Here is a 26787-nt window from a genome sequence, read left to right on the forward strand (position 1 = left end):
AGTAAGTTACCTAGTTGAAAACGAAACATGCCTTTGTAATAAGAAAGCATTATCTGAAAGACAGCATATGATATGGCATAGTCAGATTTTGAGCCAAATATGAAGAGTCATCTGCAGCTGTTATGGTCTGCATTGCTGTCTATATAGACAATAGTTTATATAACACCAAGACATATCAGAAATACTTCCTAACAAATTAATTAACTCACTGCACAATTATCAGAACTTTTTCTTCTAAGTTAAGGTGACAAATATGTAAGAGACCACGTGTCCATTTTGTGTGTTTTCTCTTAGTAATTTTAAAATTATGGTAATACATGGAACTGTATTGAGATATGGTGAGGTATATCAGTAAGTTTCATGCTAAGCAAATAGCTTGGGCTAACTTGATGAGAAAATGAATCTGGTTGCAGTTTGTCCATATAATCATGCTGAAAGCCAGGGGATCAAGAACAGAAAGTGGATATGGACAAGCAGATGAAGGCTGGCTAGAGAGCAGGAAGCATATCTAATCGCGACTCATGAACACTCCGGTTGGTGGCCACTGGCACTGCCGCTTGCAGATACCAAGGCTGTTTCTTTACGGTCTCTGCCAGACCATCCAACATGGGACGTGCAGGTTGCTGCCTCTGCACTGCACACTGATCTCTATTAGACAGCTGAGGCCGAGGCTTCTGCCATTAACAGTTTCCCAGCTGCTTGCATCTTTTGAAATCTTGGTTGGTCAAGCTTGGATTCTGAGCCTATGGCCAAGTTACCAGGAGGACAGGAAGAGAGTGTCTTTAGTCACTTTGGCTTCTGAACCAGGAAGCCACACTTAGATAAGCTGAGAATGCCCCATAATAGGCAGTCCCTGGGTGCTGGTTACATAAAACAACCAATGTCCACCAAGAAAGCCTACATGTGTCAATTTTCAGTGCAATAGGAAGGCCACACAACCAACTGAAAGGTGCCTTATAAATATTTCTACTTAAAAATATGTTTTTATTATTCATCTGAAGATAGTCTTTTCCCTTAAGTGTCAAGTCATAAATTAATGAACTTCAGCTTAACATGACCTCTTCATTTTCATAAACTTGTCCTCTTCTAATTATGATTACATAAAGATTCAGTAGTTAGCTTCTGCTTATTTTAAATACTGTTCTGAGGAAGTGTGATGCATTTTGGAGTGATCTAAATTGCATGTTAAAGTTATATCCCACTTTGTGTTTCAGACTGCGTTCATTCTCTCAGTAAATATTTCTGGAGCACGTAGGCACTGGGGGTTGACCAGGGCACACACAGCAGTCAACCCTGATTCTCATGGAACTGATTGTTTCCTTTGCTTATGATTATGTCCAGTTTTGGTCTTCCCTATAGCTCAAACGTAAAGAATCTGCCTGCAATGCAGGAGACCTGGGTTCGATTCCTGGGTTGGGAAGATCCCCTGGAGGAGGGAATGGCTACCCACTCCAGTGTTCTGGCCTGGAGAATCCCATGGACAGAGGAGCCTGGTGGGCTACAGTCCCTGGGATTGCAGAGCCAGACACGACTGAGTGACTAACACTACTACTGCTACTGCCATGTCCAGTTTTAATCCTGTGTTCCTTAGACCCTTCGACTGCAGGCGTGGGAGTAAAACACTGCAGAGTCATTTCCATCCATCGCTGGGGAGTTTACTTCTTATCTGGGCAGCTGCGAAACTGGTATAGGTTCTGACGTTAAAACTGAGTGAACAAGTTCTTAAATTACCATAATCCTATGTGTTTTTCCTAGATTTGCCTTTCCAACTGTGTTTATTACTGTTTTTAAGGATCTTATTCTCTGCATTAGCGGGTACAAGGCTCTGAAAAGAAGCAGTGCAATTGAGGCCATATTATCTTCCTGTACAAGAAGAGGTGTGATGCAATTGCATGAATTTGGGGCATGCATTTAAGCTTAGTTCTTCTCCCTTGGCCCTTGTTCCCATTAGTCCTCACCTGTGTGTTAGGAGTGATACTATTTCAGTCTCCATTATGCAAATTCCATAGATTGGAGTGATTTTATTCACAAGCTATTCCCCTGCCTCCTTTTTTTTTTTTTTTTTTGTCTGTAAGATCTGAGAATAGGGCAAGGAAGAGAAGGAACAGTTCAGTTCATACTGGCAAGAGAATGGCCTGAAAAGTCAGGTACCATTTTGTCTTTAAAATATTCTTCTTCTGTTCATCTTCTTCATTCTATGTTCAGTCATCCTCTTATTAAAGAAATGTATTTAAAACTTATTTTCTTCTTCTTTAATGTTTTGTACTTTTAATATGCTCTGCCAACTGTGAGGTTTTGCCTCTTTTATTTTCTTCTTTTTTCTTTATAATCTCTTTGCACTGTAGTGTGGCATATTGATCAAAGAACTCACGTAATTTTTTTCAGTTCTGGAGAATTTTCATTCATCGTCTCTTCAAAACTTGCCTCATTTCCATTTCGTCCATTTTCCCTTTGGGACTTTTAGATATATGTTGGAATTCTCATTTTACAAATCACAATAAATTCTATCATCCTGTGAGTAGAACACAAATTTTTAGCTCTGAAAATTCATTACAGACTGAAAGAGCAGAGTTACTAAGTTGCTAATACTTATCACTTGCCTTTCCTGAATAAGAATGGGCTGCCTATCCTGAAAGATATAAAATAAAGCTTCTATTTCCTCTGATTTCCTTTTTCAGCAGATATTAAGATAGCAGATGTGATGACTCCATTGTCAATGGTAACAAAGTGTAGTTAACCCATGAATGCTGTCTTAATCAGACAACTGCCTCCACTAGCACATAATGTCCCACTTTCTGACCTTGATCTGTGTGCCAATGAAGTTTCCACCACTTAGAATGACTAACTGGGTTACATATCTTGTTGTAGGGCTTTGAGTGATATGCATACATCTTGGCTAAGGACAGAAGTCAAGCCTAAATTACTCTGAGACAGAAAAAAAAATTCTGGAAAACAATAGGTTTTGTGGAATAGAATGCCGTACCCACTTGATCAACTTGGGTCAGAGATGTTGATAAACCTCTTCTGTTTTTTCAATTTATTTTTTACACTTGGTGTTTTGTATTGGGGTATATCCAATTAACCATGTTAACCATGTAACTATCACAAACCATGTTGTGATAGTTACAGGTGAATAGCGAAGGAAGGAATAGTTAGGGAGTTGGGAATGGACATGTACACACTGCTCTATTCAAAATGGATAACCAACAAGGTCCTACGGTAGAGCGCAGGGAGCTCTGCTCAATGTTACGTGGCAGCCTGGATGGGAGGGGAGTCTGGGGGAGAATGGAAGCCTCTTCTGTTTTGAAATGTGATTGGTGATGGAAGAAAAAGAATATTAAATGACTTTCCTCACCTCCTCTGCCACTTGTCTCTGATTCAGCGTCATCTGTCTTGACGTTTTAGGCAGAGCATTCTATTTTAGAAAGTAAAACAGAATGGGCTTCAGCTTTATAAAGTGAAAAACAAAAGAAGAATTTTAAATTAGTGATAATTTTTGGCCCCTAATTAATTGAATGGCTACAGTATTGTGTCTCCAATATTCAGAGAAGCTCAGCTCATAACTGGGCTTATAATGTTATTAATTACATTGCACATTTTTATTGCAGGATTTCTATGATCTCAGCACTGAAATTTTAGTGAGAGGTAATAAAAAAGATGTCTTCTAATAGGAAACATCAACTTATTTACCAAACACGTCTTGAGCTCTACCGCTCTGCCAAGTGCTTGAGGGAAAATTCTGGTGTGTATCATAAAGTCTTGTATTGGTGGATGCCATGTCCTTGGCATTCACTTCTCACCATGCCTTCATAAAAGTTCACTGTGGGAATTTTGAGGATGAAATAGTGTATAATCAGTAAAAAGAATGTATACTCAGTGATCTTTTAAAAAGCTCTCTGTGTGAAAAGAACTATTTTAGAACTAACTTGAAATTAAATTTTAATTGTTTAGTCATGAGAAGTAAATGCAAAGCAGAGGGAGTTTAAGGGAGCAAGCTAGCATACACCATTCAGAAATTTGTTTGTCTTTCAAGAAATAACATGGACAGGAAGTCAGTAATATTAAAGGAAATTTAATCTAAAATATATCTCTTCAACAAAAATCATCATAGCTATTTGTTCTCATAGAATTGGTGTGTGTGTGCATGCATTCACATAAAACAAATTTAACTTACTTTTAAAACTTTAAAAAACTTTTTCAAATAATTTAAATATAAATATACATTAATGTGAAATTAAAAGATTTTATTTTTTTTAATTAAAAGATTTTAAAAGGAGAGTTTTTGAAGACACTTAAGCATTAAATCTGTATGTAAGCAGACTAAAGCATTTCAGTCCAATAAATCTTCTGTAATATAGGTTATCTCATGTATCACATAATGATTATGTTCCAGTTTCCTTGAAAGTAAGAGAACTTATATACTTTAAAGCCCATGGGTTATTCAACAATGCAGAAAGCTTCAAAATTATCAACTTATAGGATGGTCTATTCATTAATGAGATAAAGTTGAGAAGGAATAAATACTTAGATAAATTAATGACAATGAATTTTCTTATATACATTGATACCTGTTTTATCTGGCCTTCTATTTCAGCTATGCTGTGATTTTTCTGCTCATTTCCAAGCTCACTGCAGGCATGAGAGTGCTGTAGCCATGTGCTGTGCTGTCGCTCAGTCCTGTCTGACTCTCTGTGACTCATGGACTGTAGCCCACCAGGCTCCTGTCCGTGGGATTCTCCAGGCAAGAATGCTGGAGTGGCTTGCCATGCCCTCCTCCAGGGGGGAATCTTCCCAACCCAGGTATCGAACCCAGGTCTCCCACATTGCAGGCAGATTCTTTCCTATCTGAGCCACCAAAGAAGACTGAGAGAAGTCATAAATACTGATAAAGTCAAATTCAGCTGTCTGCTTTCATGTGAAACACACCATGATGGTGAATCGTTGAAAAAGCACTGTAGGAACAATTTTTATACAATTATGTATGTAAAGTTAATCCTTGTTGAAGTTCCAAAGTTGATCTAATTAGTAAAAAGAAGTCATTAAACATTAGGCTTTTTTTTAATTGGAGGATAATTGCTTTACAGTGTTGCAGTTGTCTCTGCTAGCTTTTCTTTTTAAGCATCATAAACACCTGGGTAGAATACTTACTTACAGTGGATAGCGTGGTTATATTTTGCATTACCCTTTACTACTAAAGCTACGAATGATTAATTAAGCTTTTGTGAATTTTCAAGTCTAATACCTAATATATGGATGTTTTTGGCCCCAAATGTTTTATGTGTATTTTGATATTTCTGTTCACCTTGAAGATTAGGAAAGATTATTTTAAGACCTCTTTGCAGCTCTCTTCAATTCATAACGTGAGTTGAAAGAGTTTTCACAAACTCTTCTCAAAAGGCAAACAGGTAAGACTTGAACTCCTCAGCTAAGATAACCTCCATAAAGAGAAATCTTTATAAAATATCCAGAACGATTTCTGCACTCTGGGCAGTTAATTGAAGGGAAAACCATAGAGAATAACAGCAATCATCTACTTCTAAAATATATAATTTGTGTACAGTATTTGAACTACCGGAAGATGGGAGATCAATACATGTAGCATGTATTTATTCATAAATGTTGAGAAAAGAAAGTGATATATGCCATTTAAAAAACATTATTCTGGTTAATTTATCAGTTTATGTTGCCTGAGCTTTTGTCTGTTAAAATTTAAGCAAGAGATTCTCATTTAAGGAACATATAACTTCTACATTTAAAAAGTGGCTTTTGAAACTAATTTTTAGTTGTGCTGGGTCTTCCTTGCTCTGTGGGCTTTTCTCTAGTTGCAGCGAGCGGGGGCCATTCCCAGCTGGGTGGGCAGCTTCTCACAAGCTCTGGGGCGTGTGGGGTCAGGAGCTCTGGCACATGGGCTTAGGTGCCCCATGGCATGTGGGATCTCCCCAGGCCAGGGATTGAACCTGCATCTGCTACTTTGGCAGGCCGGTTGTTTACCACTGAGCCACCAGGGAAGCCCCGACTTCTACTTTTTAAAAAAGAATATTTATCATCAATATAACTAGTGGTATATTGGAGCCAGTTTGTACTAGCTTATTAGAGCCAACTATCCATATGTTTTCATAATTCTGTGTTCGGTGCTGTTCCATTTGGTAGCTTCAAATCAAGGGTGGTGGAAATATTTCTACCACAGAAATTAAAAGTTACTAAAGCTCAACCCCCCACCACTAACTGCAAGGAACTGGTTTACCACTATATATCATTAAATACAAACATATAGTGAAAAAAATGTTGTTTGCTTGGAGTCAAAATATTTCAATAGGGAAACATTTGTTTTTTTTTCCAGTGAAGATTATAAAATATGAATATGGTTCTTATCAAAATCCACTATGCTTTATTAGAATGCTATCAAACTACACTGAAGCTCATTGGAAATAATAAATTGAATAGAATAAATATGAAAAAAGAATAAATTGGTATGTGTTGACTATCAAAATACTATGAAACTACAATGATGAAAATAGTGTGGTATTGGTGCAAGGATAAAAAAATTGAGTAGAGCAAAATATTATACATTTATAAGAAAATGTCTCTGTTTTCTACCACAATAACATATATGGAGAGAAAGGTGTTAATATTTACTATGGGAATAACTAATTGGTGTTTCATATATTAAAAATAAAATCATTTGTGCCCCTTGCCTCATCAACATTTCAAAATAGAAGAAAGTTAAATATGTAACTACAGAAAAAGAAATTAAATGTTTATAACTTTTTACCAAGTAGAAAACTTTCTAAGTTCTCTCCCTTCAAACTTTTGTTTCCAGAATTGAAAAGTTTGTTGTACTCACTCCAATAACTCAAGGTTTTTTTTTAAAAAGAAATCCCATCAGATTGCTGAAGATACAAAGAAACATTAAAAAAAAAAAAAAAAAAAATTCCAGAAAATGATGATCCTTCCCAGAAAAGACAGACAGCTGCTTATATCCCTGGTGGGATTTTGGAAGAGAGAAAGCAGCCAAAATTTAACAGCAACATGTGGGCTAGTGTGACATTAAAATTCCCAAGCACCTGTCCATAGATCCACAAAGGCAATAGCCATCATTGAGTGCCAGGAACCCATTCGAAGTTCTTTACAAGGAGTATCGTAAGAACTCTATGAATGTATTACTGCTACCTATATACAATTATTCCTGTTTTACAAATAAAGTAACTGAAGTCGAGAGGTCATCAGATCAAAGTTATGACGTGAATAGGGGAACCAGGATTTACGCTCAGGCAGCGTGACTGCATAGCTTTCAGTCTTACTATGATGCTTTTGTGTTTCCCAGTAAACACTGAGTCAAAGTTTATTCATCAACATGGCCTGATAAAGTTATTTACTGACTGAATGAACCCAAATTATTGAGCACTTTTCCCACTTGGATGCAAACTCAATACATAAAATTAGCAGTTTATTAAGAGAACTGAAAAATCAGGGAAACTAGGCTGATGGAAATAGATGGTTTCTATGGGTGCAGGTGCTCCGGAATTCTGCTCCAGAATTCTGATGCTTAAAATGTTGCCTATTTGAGATTTAACAACTCTTCTCTGCTTAAGTAGTATCCAAGAATTAATTTGCACATTAACTTAAAGTTTATCAGTATTATGTATAATTCTCTCTTTCCTCATTGTGGAAAGCTATGCCTGGTATAGGGGTTTCGCTGGTGGTTCCGACGGTAAAGAGTCTGCCTGCAAGTTTGATCCCTGGGTCAGGGAAGAGCCCCTGGAGAAGGAAATGGCAAGCCACTCCAGTATTCTTGCCTGGAAAATCTCATGGACAGAGGAGCCTGGCGGGTTACAGTCCATGGGGTTGCCAAGAGTCAGACATGACTGACTGACTTCACTTTCATGCCTGGTATCCACAGGGGATGGAGCAGGTATATTAAAATTTCTATCATTTGGACCAACTTCTAGAGAAATAACTAGATATTTTTCAGATTTTTCTAAGGCTTCTTTTATCATGTAAAACACAGGATTCACACTGTGTCACCCACCAGGCAAACACCTACAAGTCTTATGTTCAAAGGAAACTAATAACATGAGTATTTTGTTTATTCAGTTATTATCAATTATTATATGGCAACAAAGTCATTTTAAGATTTAGCAATGAGTTTGTAAAGGATTATAAAAACATTAGAACTTTTTCAAATTTGTTGTTTTCCCAAAATTTTATTCCTGGAAGTACTTTTTCCTAGGGGTCCCCAAGCAGAAGGAAGAAAGAATTAAATAGATTTTTGAAATTGTTGTCGTGATTTATCTCATTTGTTTGAAGCAAGTAGTGAAATAATACATTAAGCTTTCCTCAATTTGTTGTGAGTTTTCAGAACCACTTCTTGGTTTATGGAAAAAAAAAAAAAAAGACTCGAACAAAGCAGCAGCAAAGTCAATTAATATATTTTATTAAAAATTTTATTTTTGAAGCCTATAAATGAACAAATTCCAAAACAGTAGCAATACAGACAATGTCACAACATTTTGGCATCTACTTAGCAGTCCATTTTTGCATTGTTTCCTATAAACAAATACACTAGATTAAAACAACAGTGCCCTTAACCCTAAGTTCAATGCCTGAGTATTTCCAATATGTATTTTGAGCACATAATAAAGCAGAGGCAATTACTTTTCCTGAACATTTTATTTCCATTCAGAGCTTAGCAATTACTTTAGCTTCACATTATTCTGTCATAAATGATAACCAAATGGCCTAAGTGGCTAAAATCATAAAACTATTATAAGCCAAGACAATGTATATAAAGTTAATATAAAATGACAACTATACCGGTACACATTTGTTTTGGATCCTACTAGAAATATGCCAAAATAACACGTTTTAGTAAAGACTGAGGTCCTTGGGGGGGGGGGGGGGTGGGAAGAAGAGTCATATCATCAAAAATTATTAGGAAAACTGTAGGTAAAAAAACATCAGCCTACAATTTAAACGAAATAAAGAAGGAAAGAAGAGTACAACACTGGGGCAACAACAATTCAGGAAAACATGCTCTCCATCTATCACAGACTTGCTCACCGCCTCAAGAGCATCGCACCAGGCTCTTTAGGCATTGCTATTCTCCCACTAAGTTTCTTTATGTGGAACATAAACCTACATCTATGGTAACAACAGAATTTTATAACTGCTCTTTAACCTCACAGCAAAAAAACAGGAAAAAACTGTTAGGGCCAGAGTGAACCTCAGAACATCTCAGTACCCCTGAAAATAGGGGCAAAAAGTGAATCATTAAGAAACAGTATCCAAAGAGCTCTGTATTATCTGGTGTGATTTATAAAACAGGTAAGATTCAGTACTCTTTGATGGGAGGAGCCACAGTAGCTGAAATTCAGGAATGTTTTGATGCTGATTTTTTTTTTACTGATGTGGTACTCCAAGCTGTTAAGTTGGAACAAATTCCAAAGTCACACTGACTTGCATCACCTCAGTTTAATAATCCAGTAAATGACAAAAAAGACAAACAATGAGAATAGCATCATGTAGCACAGCAACTTCGTTTGGCTCCCTCGGGATAAAATCTTCAGTTTTCCCATAGTTTTACCTAGAAATCCAGTTGTAGAATCAAACTGTGAATCCTATGAGGGAAAAAGGAAAACACAATAGTTGTGTTCTAACATTCTACATATGCATATTTGAGTAATTTAATATACTGTTATTAGAATACACTTTTAATGACATTTTCTGGAGCCTGTGTATAACTTGGATAACCAACCTGATTACTCCATGCAAAATAATTTTCTCAATAAATAAAAAGCTTTTTCATTATCCAATAAACATTCTTTCAGCTCCAGAGTAATTCAAAGCCCCAAAATATCTAGGTCTTATTCCAATTATGTGGATTAAAAAACATTAACAATAAGAGGTTCATCTAGCATACACAGGTTTCCCCCACATTTTGTTGGAGATATCACTCTCCAAGGTTAAATGGTTGGCTGCTTCCCAGTACAGCAATTTATCCACTGAATATGGTTAGCAGTTAAATGTACCTTTACTTTTAAGATCCTTTTGTTTAGGAAGCTGACTCTGAAGGTCAGCAGAAAGTTAAGAGACTATTAAAAGTTAGGAGACTATCATGCAGAGGTAGTAAAGTGTGGTAAAGACTTCAAACACGGATGGGGGAAAATTGCCACATTAAAACGCAGCTGGTAAAGTCCTGAAGGTGCGGGAACTACATATGATTTGGAAAGACTGCACTTGCCCAGAAATCTCAATAACCTGAGATGTAAGGTCCCGACATAATGACAGCCTTGTACAGCTCAGGTTCTAGGTAGCTTAAGCACTTTACATTTATAGTTCTTCACTAGGGCTATGCAAAACATCACCTGGGATGTAAAAGTTTTTCAAAATACATATACCGAGTGACGCCCCCTCCCTAAAATTCTGAATCAGAATATTTCAAGAGAGAAGCATGCATGGATATTTTCAAAGTTCCTCAAGTGATTCTAATGTACAACCTTCACTAGAAAAATTTCAGTGCAATATTCATTTTTAAATAGTACCATTTTAAAAGCATTTGAAGAAACTAGGGAAGGTCCAGAGGACTCTGACGTCCAAAATAAACAGTAAGGAATGAAAAGAGCCTCTAGCAAGAAAAGGTATATCTTACTGAGTTTGTTTAGAGATAAAAGGCTTGGGGGTGTTACTATATTCAATTTTATTGACTTGTTCACAGTGATCCTTAGGAGATCAAGCAGAAGACAGGTTTACATTAAGTGAAAGACATTTGGTTGACTGGATATAAAGCATTTACTTGGCAGTCTATATCCACTGAGATCTTAAAGATGGCTTAAAATACTCATTTGTCCTGAGTCTTTAACAGTGTTTCTAAATACAAGATAAAATATACACTCACTCCTACCTCCCCCTCCTACTGATATGGGTTGGGCAAGATGAAAAATGTAAAAATAGGGCAAAAACAACTCTTAGAGTTATTCCAAGCCAAATTTGAGAATATCCAACCAAGTTTCTTAAAGTTAAAATCATAACCACTTACCATTTCAGCTAATAATTTATTTTGATTTTTAACTTCATGGCCTATTTCAATGGAAAGCTACAAAGAAAAAAGCATAAACATTATTACTTACCTAAATGTTTTTAAGTGTTATAAAGTGAAAACAATAATGCCATTCTAAGCATAAATGTTTTCTCAAATAAAACTGCATTCTTAAAAATATAAAATATACTTTATTCTTTGGTTATTTTTCCCACTGAAATTAATAAAAACTAATTTAGAAATTAAATGTCCACTTTTAAATGATGGGTGTATCTAAGAAGCCATAACAAAGAAAATTAGAAAATATTTGTAGCAGAATAAAAGTGAAGAGCATTTATCAGAATTTGTCACATGCAGCTGAAGCTGCTCAATGCAACTAAATACAATACGGAATCTTGAATAAGGGATGAAAACAAATAATGAACACTAGCATAAAATTTTGTGAATTTGGAAAAAGCTGCTTTTAGTTAATAATACTGTATCATATGTTAATTTCCTTTTTTTTAAACAACATAGTATATATGGGGTTGTTAAGGTATCTTTGATATTAAGTTCTCAGTTTGATATTAACTTCACATTTAAACGCTTTCTTCTCTGCAATCACCCTCTGTTCTTTCAGTCTTTTAACTTTACTGAGGCTTTCAACGGCCAAGTCAAAGATCTCTCTTGGGAAAGGCCACATTGCACTTGAAGATGTGTGGGTTATTTTCAAATATCTTTTGATACTGATCTCTAACATAATTCCACAGTGCTAAGAGAACAGACACTGTATGATTTCAATACCTTTAGGCCATCAAATATTGGCACTTGGTCTTATGTCTCCGGATATGCTTCAGTGTCTCCTAGTTTATAGTCTATGGGAACTTGATAGAATCTGTATCCTGATGTTGTGTGAAAACTGTATAAATCTTAATTATATTGAATTGGCTCACAGTGTTTTCAAGTCTACTATATCATTCTACTTTTCTGTCTACTCATTCCATTCATTTTTCAGAGTTTGATACTGAAACTTCAACTAAAAATCTTAATCTACTTAAAAATTAATTGTAATATATAGTGGAAATATTATTTCATTCTGTATTTTCTAAGTCTCCTATAAAGTTACCATAGTTTCATAATTAAAAAGAAAATTAATTAAAATCTCTATTCCTTCTCAACTATAGACATTGTCTCCCTGTTCTTCATTTTGATTTAATCTTAATATTCAATTCCATCTTTTAATTTAGGTACATGTTTCTTTCCTGTCCTCTTATCCTAGAATTCTTTTTTCTCTCTGTATCATTCACACAATAGCATTTGTTTGTATATTTCTTCATTTACACTTTTAAAATGCTATCTAAGCTCCCATATTATCAAGTTCAGATATAAGTAATATTTTCCTAATGATTGTGACATTACTTTGAATATATACCTAAATTAATTATTTCTTTAGATCCTAAAGGTATTTTTTCTTTAAAATTTGATAATAAATTGGAAAAAATGTACAAGTTAGTGTTATCTACATCATGAAGCTATGCAAAGAGGCTAACTCTAAATGAAGTATCATAAGTGGCTATAGCTGCTATTCAAATCAAAACTTACCTAATACTTTATATGACAAATTCATCAAAGACTTCACTTCTAAAATAGCTGAATAAATACACTACTACTAAATCTTGGAAACTACTAAAAATCATAGTGAGCCACTGCAAATATTGTCCTCAACTTATTGTGTGTGGAAAGTATCTGTGGTAATATTAACACAAAACCATTCTAGGAGTCTATAGGTCAGAATATAAGATTTCCCCCAAAACTTAACAATTCAGAAATAACAAAGCAACTATGAAACTAGACAGCCCAAATCGCCTAGCTACTTCTACAACTGTCACTCATGCCAGAGAAAGAAATAACCACGAGAAAAAGGCTTTCTTCTAACAAGGAGCCTAAATTATCAATATTGGGATTAAAAAAAAATCATTTAATTCTTAGTTTCCTCCAAAATGTTGTATTTTCTGAATTATTAACATTATACAATATTGCTGTATGACCTTGAAAACAATACTTTCAGGAGATAACAGTCTCTAGGCTGAAATACAATTCTATTTTCCAAAGACTAATGAACTATCAATTAATTTTTGGCAACATAAGCTTCCAATGAATGCTCTATAAGTGTACCACACATGCTTATTTTAATGCATAATCAAAACTATCTTTTGGTAATTCCTTTATTTAATACATACTAACTCAATACACTATAAGGAAGTACATTAAGCGCTATGTAGAATGTAAAACTAAGCACAACAGAAACCCTTGTATTCTGATAAATTTCTTTTACATACAAATAACTCCAATGCAGATCGTTATGCAGTAAGTGCTACAGAAATGGTACAAATGATCTTCTGTTCATAAGCAAAAGATTAGGTTTATGTGGTGATCAGGTGAAGCCTGGAGAAGAGAAGGTGAAAACAGATGGAGACTTTCAGATGTGCAGGACTTCAGCCAAGGTCAGGAGGGAGAGGAGGCCTTAGGCAAGGGGACTGTATGACCAAAGACAGGAGTGGGAGGCTGACAGGACACACAGCAGACGAGGGGTACTCCAATCCGTCTGGCAGAAAGCACGCACACATTCTGAAGGTGCCGGAGGTACGGTCTAAAAAGCTGGGACACTCTCTGGGAACTGTCTGATCAAGCTACAGAGTGTGACCTTCATTTCTTACATCATGGGGGCCGCTGAAGACTTCTGGGAGCATAGAATGGAATTTAAAAAATACTCTGAAAACCAAATGATGACTGTGATGACTACTGCAGGTAACTCAGACCAAAACGTATGAAAAATGGGAAACAGATCGGTTAAAAGGCCTTCCCACTAGTGCACTGAAGAAAACTGGGGCACAGTATTAGAAACAGGAAGGTCAAATAGGAAGAGTAGAGAGAAAGAACACAGGACTTGGTGACTGACATGAGGTTCAAAGGCAGAAACACAAAAGACTGAGATTTGTAGCTTTTGAGACTAGAAGAATAAAAGTCAGAAGACGAGATGCTTGGGGGTGGAAGGTGGAATGCTCTGAGATATTACTGCACTCTAACTGTATTGTAGCATTGTAAAATACTAGAAGCAGTGTTTTAGATTTCACTACCAAAAAAGCTGAAGTTAAAATAAATACATATATATATAAAATAAGTTTTGACTGACCATATTATCTAACCTGTACTCAGATTATGTTTAAATTTTGAGTCACGTTGCTAAAACTTAACTGATATTTCATTATTTTTTGGAAAGTAGAATTGTATTCTGCCTGGTGACTGTTACATTCTGAAATGAGTATTATTTTCAAGCTCTTAATAAATCAATAGGAATTCATTATTGAACTAAGCAATATCATATAAGGTTAATAACTTAGAAAATATAACATTTGAGGGAAATTAAGAATTACTTGAGTTTTAATTCCAATATTGATAATTTAGGCTTCTTATTAAAAGAAAGCTTTTCTCTCATGGAAATTTCTTGCCCTGGAATAAATGACAGTTGTATTAAAGAAAGTACAGTACTTGGATGCAATCACAAAAATGACAGAATGATCTCTGTTCGTTTCCAAGGCAAACCATTCAATATCACGGTAATCAAAGCCTATGCCCCAATCAGTAATGCTGAAGAAGCTGAAGTTGAACAGTTCTATGAAGACCTACAAAACCTTTTAGAACTAACAACCAAAAAAGATGTCCTTTGCATTATAGGGGACTGGAATGCAAAACTAGGAAGTCCAGAAACACCTGGAGTAACAGGCAAATTTGGCCTTGGAGTACAGAATGAGGCAGGGCAAAGGCTAACAGAGCTCTGCCAAGAGAACTCACTCATCATAGCAAACACCCTCTTTGAACAACACAAGAGAAGACTCTACACATGGACTTCACCAGATGGTCAACACCGAAATCAGACTGATTATATTCTTTGCAGCAAAAGATGGAGAAACTCTACACAGTCAACAAAAGCAAGACCAGGAGCTGACTGTGGCTCAGATCATGAACTCCTTATTGCCAGATTCAAACTTAAATTGAAGAAAGTAGGGAAAACCACTAGTCCATTCAGGTATGACCTAAATCAAATCCCTTATGATTATACAGTGGAAGTGACAAATAGATTCACAGGATTAGATCTGATAGACAGAATGCCTGATGAGCTATGGATGGAGGTTCATGACACTGTACAGGAGACAGGGAGCAAGACCATTCCCAAGAAAAAGAAATGCAAAAAAGCAAAATGGTTGTCTGAGGAGGCCTTACAAATAGCTGTGAAAAGAAGAGAAGCAAAAAGCAAAGGAGAAAACTGTGCATTTGAATGCACAGTTCCAAAGAATAGCAAGGAGAGATAAGAAAGCCTTCCTCAGTGATCAGTGCAAAGAAATAGAGGAAAACAAAAGAATGGGAAAGACTAGAGATCTCTTCAAGAAAATTAGAGATACCAAGGGAACATTTCATGCAAAGATGGGCTCAATAAAATACAGAAATGGTATGGACCTAACAGAAGCAGAAGATATTAAGAGGTGGCAAGAAAACACAGAAGAACTGTACAAAAAAGATCTTCATGACCCAGATAATCATGATGGTGTGATCACTCACCTAGAGCCAGACATCCTGGAATGTGAAGTCAAGTGGGACTTAGGAAGCATCACTACGAACAAAGCTAGTGGAGGTGATGGAATTCCAGGTGAGCTATTTCAAATCATACAAGACGATGCTGTGAAAGGGCTGCACTCAATATGTCAGCAAATTGGGAATACTCAGCAGTGGCCATGGGACTGGAAAAGGTCAGTTTTCATTCCAATTCCAAAAAAAGGCAATGCCAAAGAATGCTCAAACTACTGCACAATTGCACTCATCTCACATGCTAGCAAAGTAATGCTCAAAATTCTCCAAGCTAGGCTTCAGCAATACGTGAACTGTGAACTTCCAGATGTTCAAGCTGGATTTATAAAAGGCAGAGGAATCAGAGATCAAATTGCCAACATTCGTTGGATCATCAAAAAAGTAAGAGAGTTCCAGAAAAACATCTACTTCTAGTTTTTTGACTATGCCAAAGCCTTTCACTGTGTGGATCACAATAAACTGTGGGAAATTCTGAAGGAGATGGGAATACCAGACCACTTGACCTTCCTCTTGAGAAACCTGTATGCAGGTCAGGAAGCAACACTTAGAACTGGACATGGAACAACAGACTGGTTCCAAATAGGAAAAGGAGTACATCAAGGCTATATATTGTCACCCTGTTTATTTAACTTATATGCAGAGTACATCATGAGAAACACTGGGCTGGAGGAAGCACAAGCTGGAATCAAGATTGCTGGCAGAAATATCAATAACCTCAGATATGCAGATGACACCACCCTTGTGGCAGAAAGTGAAGAAAAACTAAAAAGCCTCTTGATGAAAGTGAAAGAGGAGAGTGAAAAAGTTGGCTTAAAGCTCAATATTCAGAAAACTAAGATCATGGCATCCAGTCCCATCACTTCATGGCAAATAGATGGGGAAACAGTGGAAACAGTGGCTGACTTTATCTTTGGGAGCTCCAAAATCACTACAGATGGTGATTGCAGCCATGAAATTAAAAGACACTTACTCCTTGGAAGGAAAGTTATGACCAATCTAGACAGCATATTAAAAAGTAGAGACATTACTTTGTCAACAAAGGTCTGTCTAGTCAAGGCTATGGTTTTTCCAGTGGTCATGTATGGATGTGAGAGTTGGGCTGTGAAGAAAGCTGAGCACCGAAGAATTGATGCTTTTGAACTGTGGTGTTGGAAAAGACAATTGAGAGTCCCTTGGACTGCAAGGAGATCCAACCAGTCCATCCTAAATGAGATAAGTCCTGGGTGTTCATTGGAAAGACTGATGTTGAAGCTGAAACTCCAACACTTTAGCCACCTGATGTGAAGTGCTGACTCATTTGAAAAGACTCTGATGCTAGGAAAGATTGAGGGCAGGAGGATAAGGGGATGACAGAGGATGAGATGGTTGGATGGCATTACCGACATGGACATGAGTTTGCATAAACTCCGGGAGTTGGTGATGGACAGGGAGGCCTGGCGGGCTGCGGCTCACGGGGTCACAAAGAGCCAGACACGACTGAGCGACTGAACTGAACTAAGGTGATCTGGGCTACCTAGGTGCTTTATTATCTCTGAATTGTTAAATCTAGGGGGGAAGTTCATATTACTGAACTATACATTTTGTGGGACTAAATCCCCTATGCCAATAAAAGTATACATTTTTAAACTTTTTTATTTTGTACTGGAGTAGAGCCAATTAACAATGCTGTGACAGGTGCAGGTGAACTGCTAAGGGACTTAACGGACACACATGTATCCATTCTCCTCCACATAACCCTCCCATCCAGGCTGCCACATAACACAGAGCAGAGTTCCCTGTGCTATACAGTAGGTCCTTGTTGGTTATCCATTTTAAATGGAGCAGTGTGTACATGTCTGTCCCAAACCCCCTAACTACCCCTTCCTCCCATGAGAAAAACATGTATGTATATAAATGCACAAACTAAAAGTATGCGTTATATACTCACAGATTTTATAGCAGTGACTTTGTTTCTCAGGCTTTCCGTGAGTCTCTCGTTCTCCTCTTCACAGGCACTGTACCCGCTATTGGGATAGCCATAGTTCCCATAGTTGCCAGGGGGTACTCCTTCACCTGCAAGGATCAGTCCCGAGCAGCGTTGTAGCAAAAACAAGTCCCTTCTGAAGCCCTGACTAGAGAGAACCGAAAAAGACCCCTGGCGGGTGCTGACAGACAGACCGGGTATGTCGGTAATACTCACACTCCAAACGAACTTTAAGAATTAATAACCAAATAGAGATCAGAACAACTCTAATAACCTCTCTTAAGCAAAGGATACTGAATTCAGCTCAATACGCATTTGTTGACTGCTTACTGATTGCCCACAAGACTGAAACAGACACTGATATATAAATATATAAATAGACACTGGTATTCTGGACTTATTTCCTGCTCTTTAGAAATATACCATTAAAACATACACACACACACACACCCCTAAAATTAGTATCATCAACTACCTATGGAAGAAGCTTGGCTGTGAAGGCAAAGGCAGAGACAGGATAATACAACAGGATGGAGTTTACGGCAGAGGAAAGGTCCTTTATGGGCATCTCTTTTAAACAGAAGAGAGTTAGAATAACTTACGAAGAATACTAACTGAGATTTAGGAGGGAGACTCATTCATTCTTCAACAAATACTTGAGAAACTATCATGCATCAGATCCCTTGTTCTTTCTAGGTGCTATCAAGACTTTTCAGAGTTCAAATTCTAGGGAAGAGCATTGGGATACAGGACAACAGTCCCAGGCATTGCCCAATATAACTCGATATTCATCAGGCACTCCAGCGGGTGGAGTGAGCCTTGAACATATACTGAGGACTGAGAAAGGAAAGCATAGTTGAGAGTATTATCTAACTGCATTTAAAAGAAAAAAAAAAAACTGTTGACAATTTTCTCAGTGATATAAGAGAAAAGCCTGTCTTTGAAGAATGGTGATCTTTTGGGGAAAAAAATAGTAGAGAATAATGGATGAAAATAACTGGGGTTGCACAGGATTACTACAGGGATGAAGCAATCATGGCTGAGGCAATTATACTGTAGTGTGATTTTTCACCTGGATGTGTGATTTTTCTGCAGAAAAACTGATCAGCCTACGTCAGCCCATGAGCACCTGCAGGGCTGGATGGAACAAGAGCTGGAGTGCAGTGTTGGGGCTGCTGAACAGGGCCCCAAGACGCTGAGATTCCTGTCCAAAGAGTAGGTGGTATACATGGATTCTGGGGGCTAGACTGGACAAGGACTGTACTGTCAGTGGGAGCCTGACTCCATGGAGGAAGGGGACAGCACAGAGAGCAGAGCTCTCCGCCTACGCAGAGCGGATGAAGGGCAGAAAGCAGCAGGCGACGCTGGTGACGGAGGAAGGGCTGGGAAGTGAACAGAAAGCTCTTTCCAGGCATAGCAAAACTCTCACCTTCTCTACAAGGCAAAACTCTCTTTTGAATTCTTACAGCTCTGACTATACATAACACTAATATCATGCTCCAGGCTGCACTCCAAGGGCAGAAACTCAATCTGTTCTGCTCATGGCTATAGATCCCCCCCAAAACATATACACACAGTAAGGCACAGCCAGTAAATAACTTGTAAATGAACTAACTAATGAACAGAATCTGAATTCAGCTATTCAGCTTTGAATGTGTCTGCCTCTGTCAACAGTGGGGTCATAAGCTTCTTTGAGGACAAAAGTGGTCTCTCATCCTTTTTCTGTATCCCTGTATCTAACAAGTACTTCAAGCAGTAGATGCACAACCTCCACCACCACAAAAACCACAACAAAATGTTAAACAAGTACATTACTGAGGAGAAAGAGTTGTCTTCCTCAAAGTTCCCTCAGTTGCTGATCCATTATCTACAAAGTTCTGTAATGTGCCATTATACAATGTAAGGACAAGTGACTAGACATAGTATTTCCCTCTACTCAACAATTAAAAGAATCATCTAAAACATGCATTCTGACCCTATTCATCAATGATATGCTATACAAATTCTACTTTAATAAAGACCAAAATCCTTAAAGGAAATAAAAATATCTTCATATTTGATATGATTAATATGCTACATATATAATGTTCACCCAGTAAGTCATTACTGACTGGTTGAATTAACCACTTGATAACTTCCCCAAGGAATTCAGTTCTAAATTAGTGGTTATTTGTTTCCACTTTCTTCTTTATTATTTTTGCATATCTTATTTTTATTTTTAGAGTTCTTCTGCACTGCTCCATTTATTAAAAATGAAATTCCCATTTTATTTATTGTCCAGAAATCTTTCAAAGCACCTTCTCCTATTAAAGAGTTAATCTTCCCTCACACCATCATCTATCCCCAATATTTAAAAAAAAAAATCAAAAGTTAGGAGCTGTTATTCCAAGTTTAGCCACTTCTTTTGTGACTTACTGGCATGAAAATTTGTAGGAAACCTAATGGGTGTCAAAGATAATCTTCAGACTGTGTCTATAAACAAATGCTACTTCTGGATAGTTTCTATCATAAATGAACCAAGTCACTTAGACAGTCATGTGAACTGTGGGCCTGGAAACCCACAACCCAGTCCAGTATCCTTGCCTGGAAAATTCCCTGGACAGAGGAGCCTGGCGAGCTACAGGTCTTGGGGCCACAAGGAGTTAGGCACGACTAAGGCACCAAACGTGCACATGAAGTGCGGGGGTTTCTCTCCAGGAATATTCATCAGATTCATGACCCCAGGACACAGATACTTAAAAAAAAAAGAAGCTCTTGTCACATCATGTCACATCACACCAATGTAATTGACAACAATAGACACCTAAGGAATCACCTTTCCTCCTCTCAACTACAGGGAACTTTAAAAACAAACTAAACAAACGAAAAAACCAACTCTATCCTAGAGATTCTAACTTAGTTGCTCTGGGCTGGGGTCCAGGTATTCAAGCCTTAAAAGCTCTCTAGGTGATTCTAGTGTATAGTTAGGGCTCAGAACCACCATCTCTCAAGTTCCTCTCTCTGCAATTTCACAGCACACTGCTGCACAAAACTTTCAAAAAGGCCCAAAGACCTACTGATGAGATCCAAATTCTTTGACCTGGTACTCAAAGGTCTCCACAGTGTGGTTGGCTCTGGTTCTACATCTCCTACTTCAACCGAATTGGTTTAATCATAATCCCTTAAACACATCATTCATAATTCTAGATTCTAGTCCTACAAGTGTTTTGGAGCAAGGAGAGGATCACACTTCCGACTAGAAACAAACTCTCCTACACTTTGCTATTTAAGCTGCAGTTGAGGATTCTATGTCCACACAAATTACCAAGCGCTCTTGGTGAAATCCCTGGGATATTCACGGCCTGTAGAACTTATTTGGCTGTATAGCTACCACCTTGTACTATAATTTATCTTTGTACATATTTCTACTCCTCAACTAGATTAGAAGCTTTGGGGAGCATGAAGAGAGCTACACAGGATGCGTGTGAGTGCTCAGTCCTGACTGACTCTTTGTAACCCCGTGGACTGTAGCCCGCCAGGCTCCTCTGTCCATGGGATTCTCCAGGCAAGAATACTGGAGTGGGTTCTTTTTCCAGGGGATCTTCCCCCAGGGATTGAACCCACATCTCTTGTGCACCTCCAGCACTGGCAGGTGGATTCTCTACCAGCAAGCCACAGGGAAGCCACAAAGGACTGTATACCTAGAGCTTACTCAAATACACAATAAATGCCTGCTGTCATTACTGATAAAAAGGAAACTCATTTAGGTATATAAAACTAAACTTGTTCAAAACGAGTTATCTTTTTTCTCTACAATTTACCCAGCCAATTTTCCTTTTATGACCCAAGTATTCACAAAAACTACATTTTTCAAGAGCTTTTCCTCATACTACAATTTACTAATCGATGTACATGCCTAGAGTTACTGGCAACTTTCACTAACTTTAAATACCTGACACTTTTGAAAACTTTTTTTCCATTGAATTATAAGAACTGAAAAAGGTAACAAACATTGTCTTTTTTCAAGTATTTCATATATTTTCTCAGGTATACCGTATATTAATATGGTAGTTTCTTCTTTCCTTTTTTCCCAGTCATCTCTTAACAGTTCCAGAACCAGAAAATGCTGTTTTATCGGCTCTGTGCTGTTAACAGCCCACTGTAAATTCCTGTGACTAATTCGTTCTGCTGCTTACTGAAACTACTTCCTAGGTCAAAAGTCAAGAACAAATGCTGTCACCAGGTGTTACTACACTCTACCGTCTTACCAGTGGAACAAGGGTCAGAAAGGAAATGTTCTGGGTAAAATGGCCTTTGACTCCGAAGATCCACATCACGGCCTTTAACAAAAATGACATGTGTGTTTACCTGTGTAACTCACTGTTAGCAGGCTAATACGATTATTAACAGTGTGCTTTGCATGCAACACTCTTCAGTAGAGAGAAGTCGAAGGCAGACTTCAGCAACTCTGGAAACTCAGCAATTGCCATAACCGCGCCCAGACAGTCAATAACACTACAAAAAAACTCCTCACTGCGTTGGCACCTGTACATACCTCACCCCTAGTTCTCCACTATTTCATCTAAACCTACCATCCATAACTTGAGACAGAACCAAACTTAAGGAACCCACTAGGATCTGAAACAAATGGTGGTGTTTCCACTTGACACCACCTCCAAAGACCCCTCCATACACCCTGCTCTCTGTCTCAGATTCCGGAGACAAGAGGTCAGTCCGGTTTCCCCCCGCCCCCCTGCGCCCAGCACCGCCAGTTCTAGGGTCCCGGAACTTCGAATCTCAGCCCTCTTCTTACCCAGGCCTGCACGCCTCATCCTGCCAGAGAAGTGGGGGAAAAGGCGGGCGGAGGGGGGGGGTAGGAAGAGGCCAGAGGCCACCTGGACCGCGTCCTCAGGACCAGGGCCCGGCGAAACAGCAACTTCTTCCTCCAGAGCGCCACGACATCAGTAGAGTCTAAACACCGCGCTGGCTGATGACGTCACCCAAGGCGCTTACTGGCGCCCTGCGAAGCGGCTTGAATGGCATTCTGGGAAATATAGTTCGCCGCCGAGGCGGAGCGTGAGGCCGGGACTTGGGGTGAACCCGAGTGAAGAAGTGGGCGGGGCTACCGGCAAAGGGGCGCGTGCTGCTTCAGCTGCTACTCAGGACCTGGGACTCAGACTCCGGATCTCGGACGCTGGATCTCCGCTCCTGGACTGGCTCTCTCTCAGCTGCCGGACCCCGAATTTAAATCAGTACATCTGTCCTCCCCAGACCATAAGAGGATGGTTAACTTCTCTTTCCCGATTCCGCCTCTCACTGCCTGTCACCACGAGTTAGAAACTTTATCCAAGTTTCTGGTCTCACACATAAGTAATCTGAGACCCACTGAAGGGACGGAAGAGGGGTAGCCTGTTGGTGCCCGGGTCACCCGGTGGTGTGGAGTAAAACCAAGCCGCTCGTACTAGGATCCTGCTCCATTGAACTAGTCGATCAAAATAACTGGGTCTCCTCAGAGGCAGTGGAGACTTCATTTCCGTTACTGAGTTAGTTGCATTTCTAGAAAGACGCACAGCTATTAGTTAAGGAACCGAAGGACCTCTAAACTTCCCCCTACTTAGATCTTTTAAACTTACACAAAGGATACCAAAATACTGTTTACACATGGTAAGGTGCCAATTTAAAGAGTTTATAAGCTTGTTGGTGGAGGTATAGTAGTACTGGAATGGTGGTTATTCCTAGAATTTCATTGTACCTCATAGGATTATGGTGAGGATTGAGTGAGGAATTAAAAAAAGAATCTGATACACAGTAGATGAACAAAAGCCATTGCAGTTTCGTCCTTGCTGCTGTATGACACTTAGATAATCTCTATGCTAGAGATTTCTGAGAAGGCAATCTCTGGTCACTTCAGTCAGTTCAGTTCAGTCGCTCAGTCGTGTCCCACTATTTGCGACCCCATGAATCGCAGCACTCCAGGCCTCTTTGTCCATCACCAGCTCCCGGAGGCCACCCAAACCTATGTCCATTGAGTCAGTGATGCAATCCAACTATCTCATCCTCTGTCGCCCCCTTCTCCTCCTGCCCTCAATCTTTCCCAGCATCGGGGTCTTTTCAAATGAGTCAACTCTTCACATCAGGTGGCCAAAGTATTGGAGTTTTAGCGTCAATATCAGTCCTTCCAGTGAACACCCAGGACTGATCTCCTTTAGAATGAGCTGGTTGGATTTCCCTGCAGTCCAAGGGACTCTTAAGAGTCTTCTCCAACACCACAGTTCAAAACATCAATTCTTCAGTGCTCAGCTTTCTTTATAGTCCAACTCTCACATCCATACATGACCACTGGAAAAACCATAGCCTTGACTAGACAGACCTTTGTTGACAAAGTAATGTCTCTGCTTTTTAATATGCTGTCTAGGTTAGTCATAACTTTCCTTCCAAGGAGCAAGCGTCTCTTAATTTCATGGCTGCAATCACCATCTGTAGTGATTTTGGAGCCCCCCAAGATAAAGTCAGCCACTGTTTCCACTGTTTCCCCATCTATTTGCCACGAAGTGATGGGACCGGATGCCATGATCTTAGTTTTGTGAATGTTGAGCTTTAAGCCAGTTTTTTCACTCTCCTCTTTCACTTTCATCAAGAGGCTCTTTAGTTCTTCTTCACTTTCTGCCATAAGGGTGGTGTCATCTGCATATCTGAGGTTATTGATATTTCTCCCGGCAATCTTGATTCCAGCTTGTGCTTCTTCCAGCCCAGTGTTTCTCATGATGTACTCTGCATATAAGTTAAATAAGCAGGGCGACAATACACAGCCTTGACGTACTCCTTTTCGTATTTGGAACCAGTCTGCTGTTCCTTGTGTTCCCTTATAGTTTCTCAATAGGAACATTGACTATAGTAGTGGCAGAGTGAGTCTCTGCCCTAAGGTTGTTTTTGTAAAACACACACAAAACCATTTTTTAAAACTTTATTTTATATTGAAATACAGCTGATTAACAATGTTGCGATAGTTGAGGTGCACAGCAAAGTGACTCAGCCATACATGTACTTGTATCTGTTCTCCCCCAAACTCCCCTCCCATTCAGCCTGCCACATGTTGAGCAGAATTCCCAGTGATATACGGTGGGTCCTTGTTGGTTATCCATTTTAAATATATGGATTTAAACTGTGTACATGTCAAAAAGTCAATTTTTAATAAAAGTTATTAACCTGGGAAATAAGCTTAATCCAATAACGTTTTGAGAGGAAAACATTCTTCACAAAGATATACCACCATTTTCTAAAAACATGAGAATTAAGTGAAGATTTTATCAGAAATAGTTATTCCAAAAAAACACTGAAGTTTCAATAAGAGAAATGATGGCATTTTATCTTACAATCTGTGACAGTTCCTTCTTTTGTAAGAAGTACATGTGTTCTATAATCAAAACATGTCAGAAAAATCATCTTACTTAGAAACCTTTCTCATACTAATGTAATTTTTTAAATCAAATGTTAAGTTTACCAAAGCAGACTGTTTAAATTACAGAAGTACTTATCCTCTTAAAAACTGCTTCCCCTACATGGTACTGTGCTATGCTTAGTTACTCAATTGTGTCCAACTCTTTGCAACCCCATGGACTATACCCCACCAGACTCCTCTGTCCATGGGATTCTCCAGGCAAGAAGACTGGAGTGGGTTGCCATGCCCTCCTCCAGGGGATTTTCCCAACACAGGGATCCAGCCCAACTCTCCCTCATTGCAGGCAAATTTTTTACCATCTGCGCCACCAGGGAAGCCCAAGAATACTGAAGTGGGTAGCCTATCCATTCTCCAGGATAACTTTTTGACTCAGAAATTGAACCAGGGTTTTCCTGCATTGCAGGCAGATTCTTTACCAACTGAGCTACCAGGGAAGCCCCCCTACCCCTACATGATAGGGAGATATAATAATAAAGTGTAAAAGGGAGAAAAAATAAAATAATGAAAGGTACTGAGAATATAATGCCAGACAGTCTAAGCTGGCTTTTATTGAGCTGGTGACCTGAAAATCCAAATGGTAACTTTCTCCTTTCTGCAAAAGAAGTTCTGGTTCATGTGCTCTTTCAAGGTTGTCAGGGCCCACACCTATTCAGTCATGGACTTAACACACTTGTACTCACTTTAACGTGAGTTTTGCTGAGCTTTCATGTGTTATGGGTCCACTGGCATTCTGTGCTCATGGGATACCACATATGTTACATGTGAAGGAATGATAAACATGTGTATTGCACTGGCCCTTGTCTGCAGAGATAAATCTTCCAAGGTAATGGGGACATAACTGGTAGATAAAAAGGAAGAGAGTGAGGGAATATAGAAGACATACATACCCATACAGAGACTATTTTTGTATATGATGTTAGGAGGTGTTCTAATTTCATTCTTTTACATGTAGCTGTTCAGTTTTCCCATCACCACTTATTGAAGAAGCTGTCTTTTCCATTGTATATTCTTGTGTCTTATGTCAAAGATAAGGTGCCCAAAGATGCATAGGTTTATATGTGGGCTTTCTATCTTGCTCCATCTGTATTTCTGTTTTTGTTCCAGTACCACACTGTCTTGATGACTGTAGCTTTGTAGTATAGTCTGAAGTCAGGAAGGTTGATTCCTCCAGCTCCATTTTTCTTTCTCAAGATTGCTTTGGCTATTCAGGGTCTTTTGTGTTTCCATTACAAATACTGATCAAGGTGACATAACTGAGAAGTGAAATTTTCAGGGAAACAAAAAAAAAAAATTGAGTATGTGATGCCCCAAGCAAAAGGAATGAAGGAATGGAAGGGGTTGTAAGTTGCACCATTTTCCCAAACCACCCGCCAGGTTGGCTTCTGACTTAGTAAGTGGTTAATGAACCGTAGGTGAGTGAATTTCATGTCACTTGGTGGGTATAGGCAGTAGAAAAATTTTTTATCATGGTGGACGTGATATCAGAGAACCTGAAAGCTAGATAGAGTGTGATTGCAAAGATAGGGCTTTTTCTTGTGTTTTACTCTGAGATATTTCAATCTTCCAGCAATTCTGATACGTTACTAAGACCTCATTCTGGGAACTCCTTCCTTAATGTCAGTGAATCAGTAGCTTTAATTTTTTTTTTTTTCCTGAATATCTGGACCCACAGCAAAGCTAAATTTCAAATGGCACTTTACATAGGCTGCCCTTATGATAGTCCAATTT

General features: G+C 38.5%; 1 protein-coding gene across 1 annotated transcript; it reads right to left on the reverse strand.

Annotated features, from left to right (window-relative positions):
* Nucleotides 1–8417: 8417 nt before the first annotated feature.
* BET1 (Bet1 golgi vesicular membrane trafficking protein) lies at nucleotides 8418–22586 on the reverse strand. The gene is made up of 4 exons (XM_065939597.1): nucleotides 22414–22586; nucleotides 17586–17710; nucleotides 11036–11092; nucleotides 8418–9617 (listed from the first exon to the last, which is right to left on the reverse strand). Exons 1-4 carry the CDS (start codon nucleotides 22430–22432, stop codon nucleotides 9462–9464), a joined length of 357 nt encoding a protein of 118 aa, XP_065795669.1. The 5' UTR covers nucleotides 22433–22586; the 3' UTR covers nucleotides 8418–9461.
* Nucleotides 22587–26787: the final 4201 nt, after the last annotated feature.

This window comes from Muntiacus reevesi, chromosome 6 (assembly GCF_963930625.1).
Source record: "Muntiacus reevesi chromosome 6, mMunRee1.1, whole genome shotgun sequence".
NCBI classification, from domain to species: Eukaryota; Metazoa; Chordata; class Mammalia; order Artiodactyla; family Cervidae; genus Muntiacus; species Muntiacus reevesi.

Coding starts and splice junctions, on each gene's coding strand:
- BET1 (XM_065939597.1), bottom strand. Junction 11,093..17,585: donor AAGTCACTGCTATAAAATCT/GTGAGTATATAA, acceptor TTTTCTTTGTAG/CTTTCCATTGAAATAGGCCA. Junction 9,618..11,035: donor ATAAATTATTAGCTGAAATG/GTAAGTGGTTAT, acceptor TTTCCCTCATAG/GATTCACAGTTTGATTCTAC.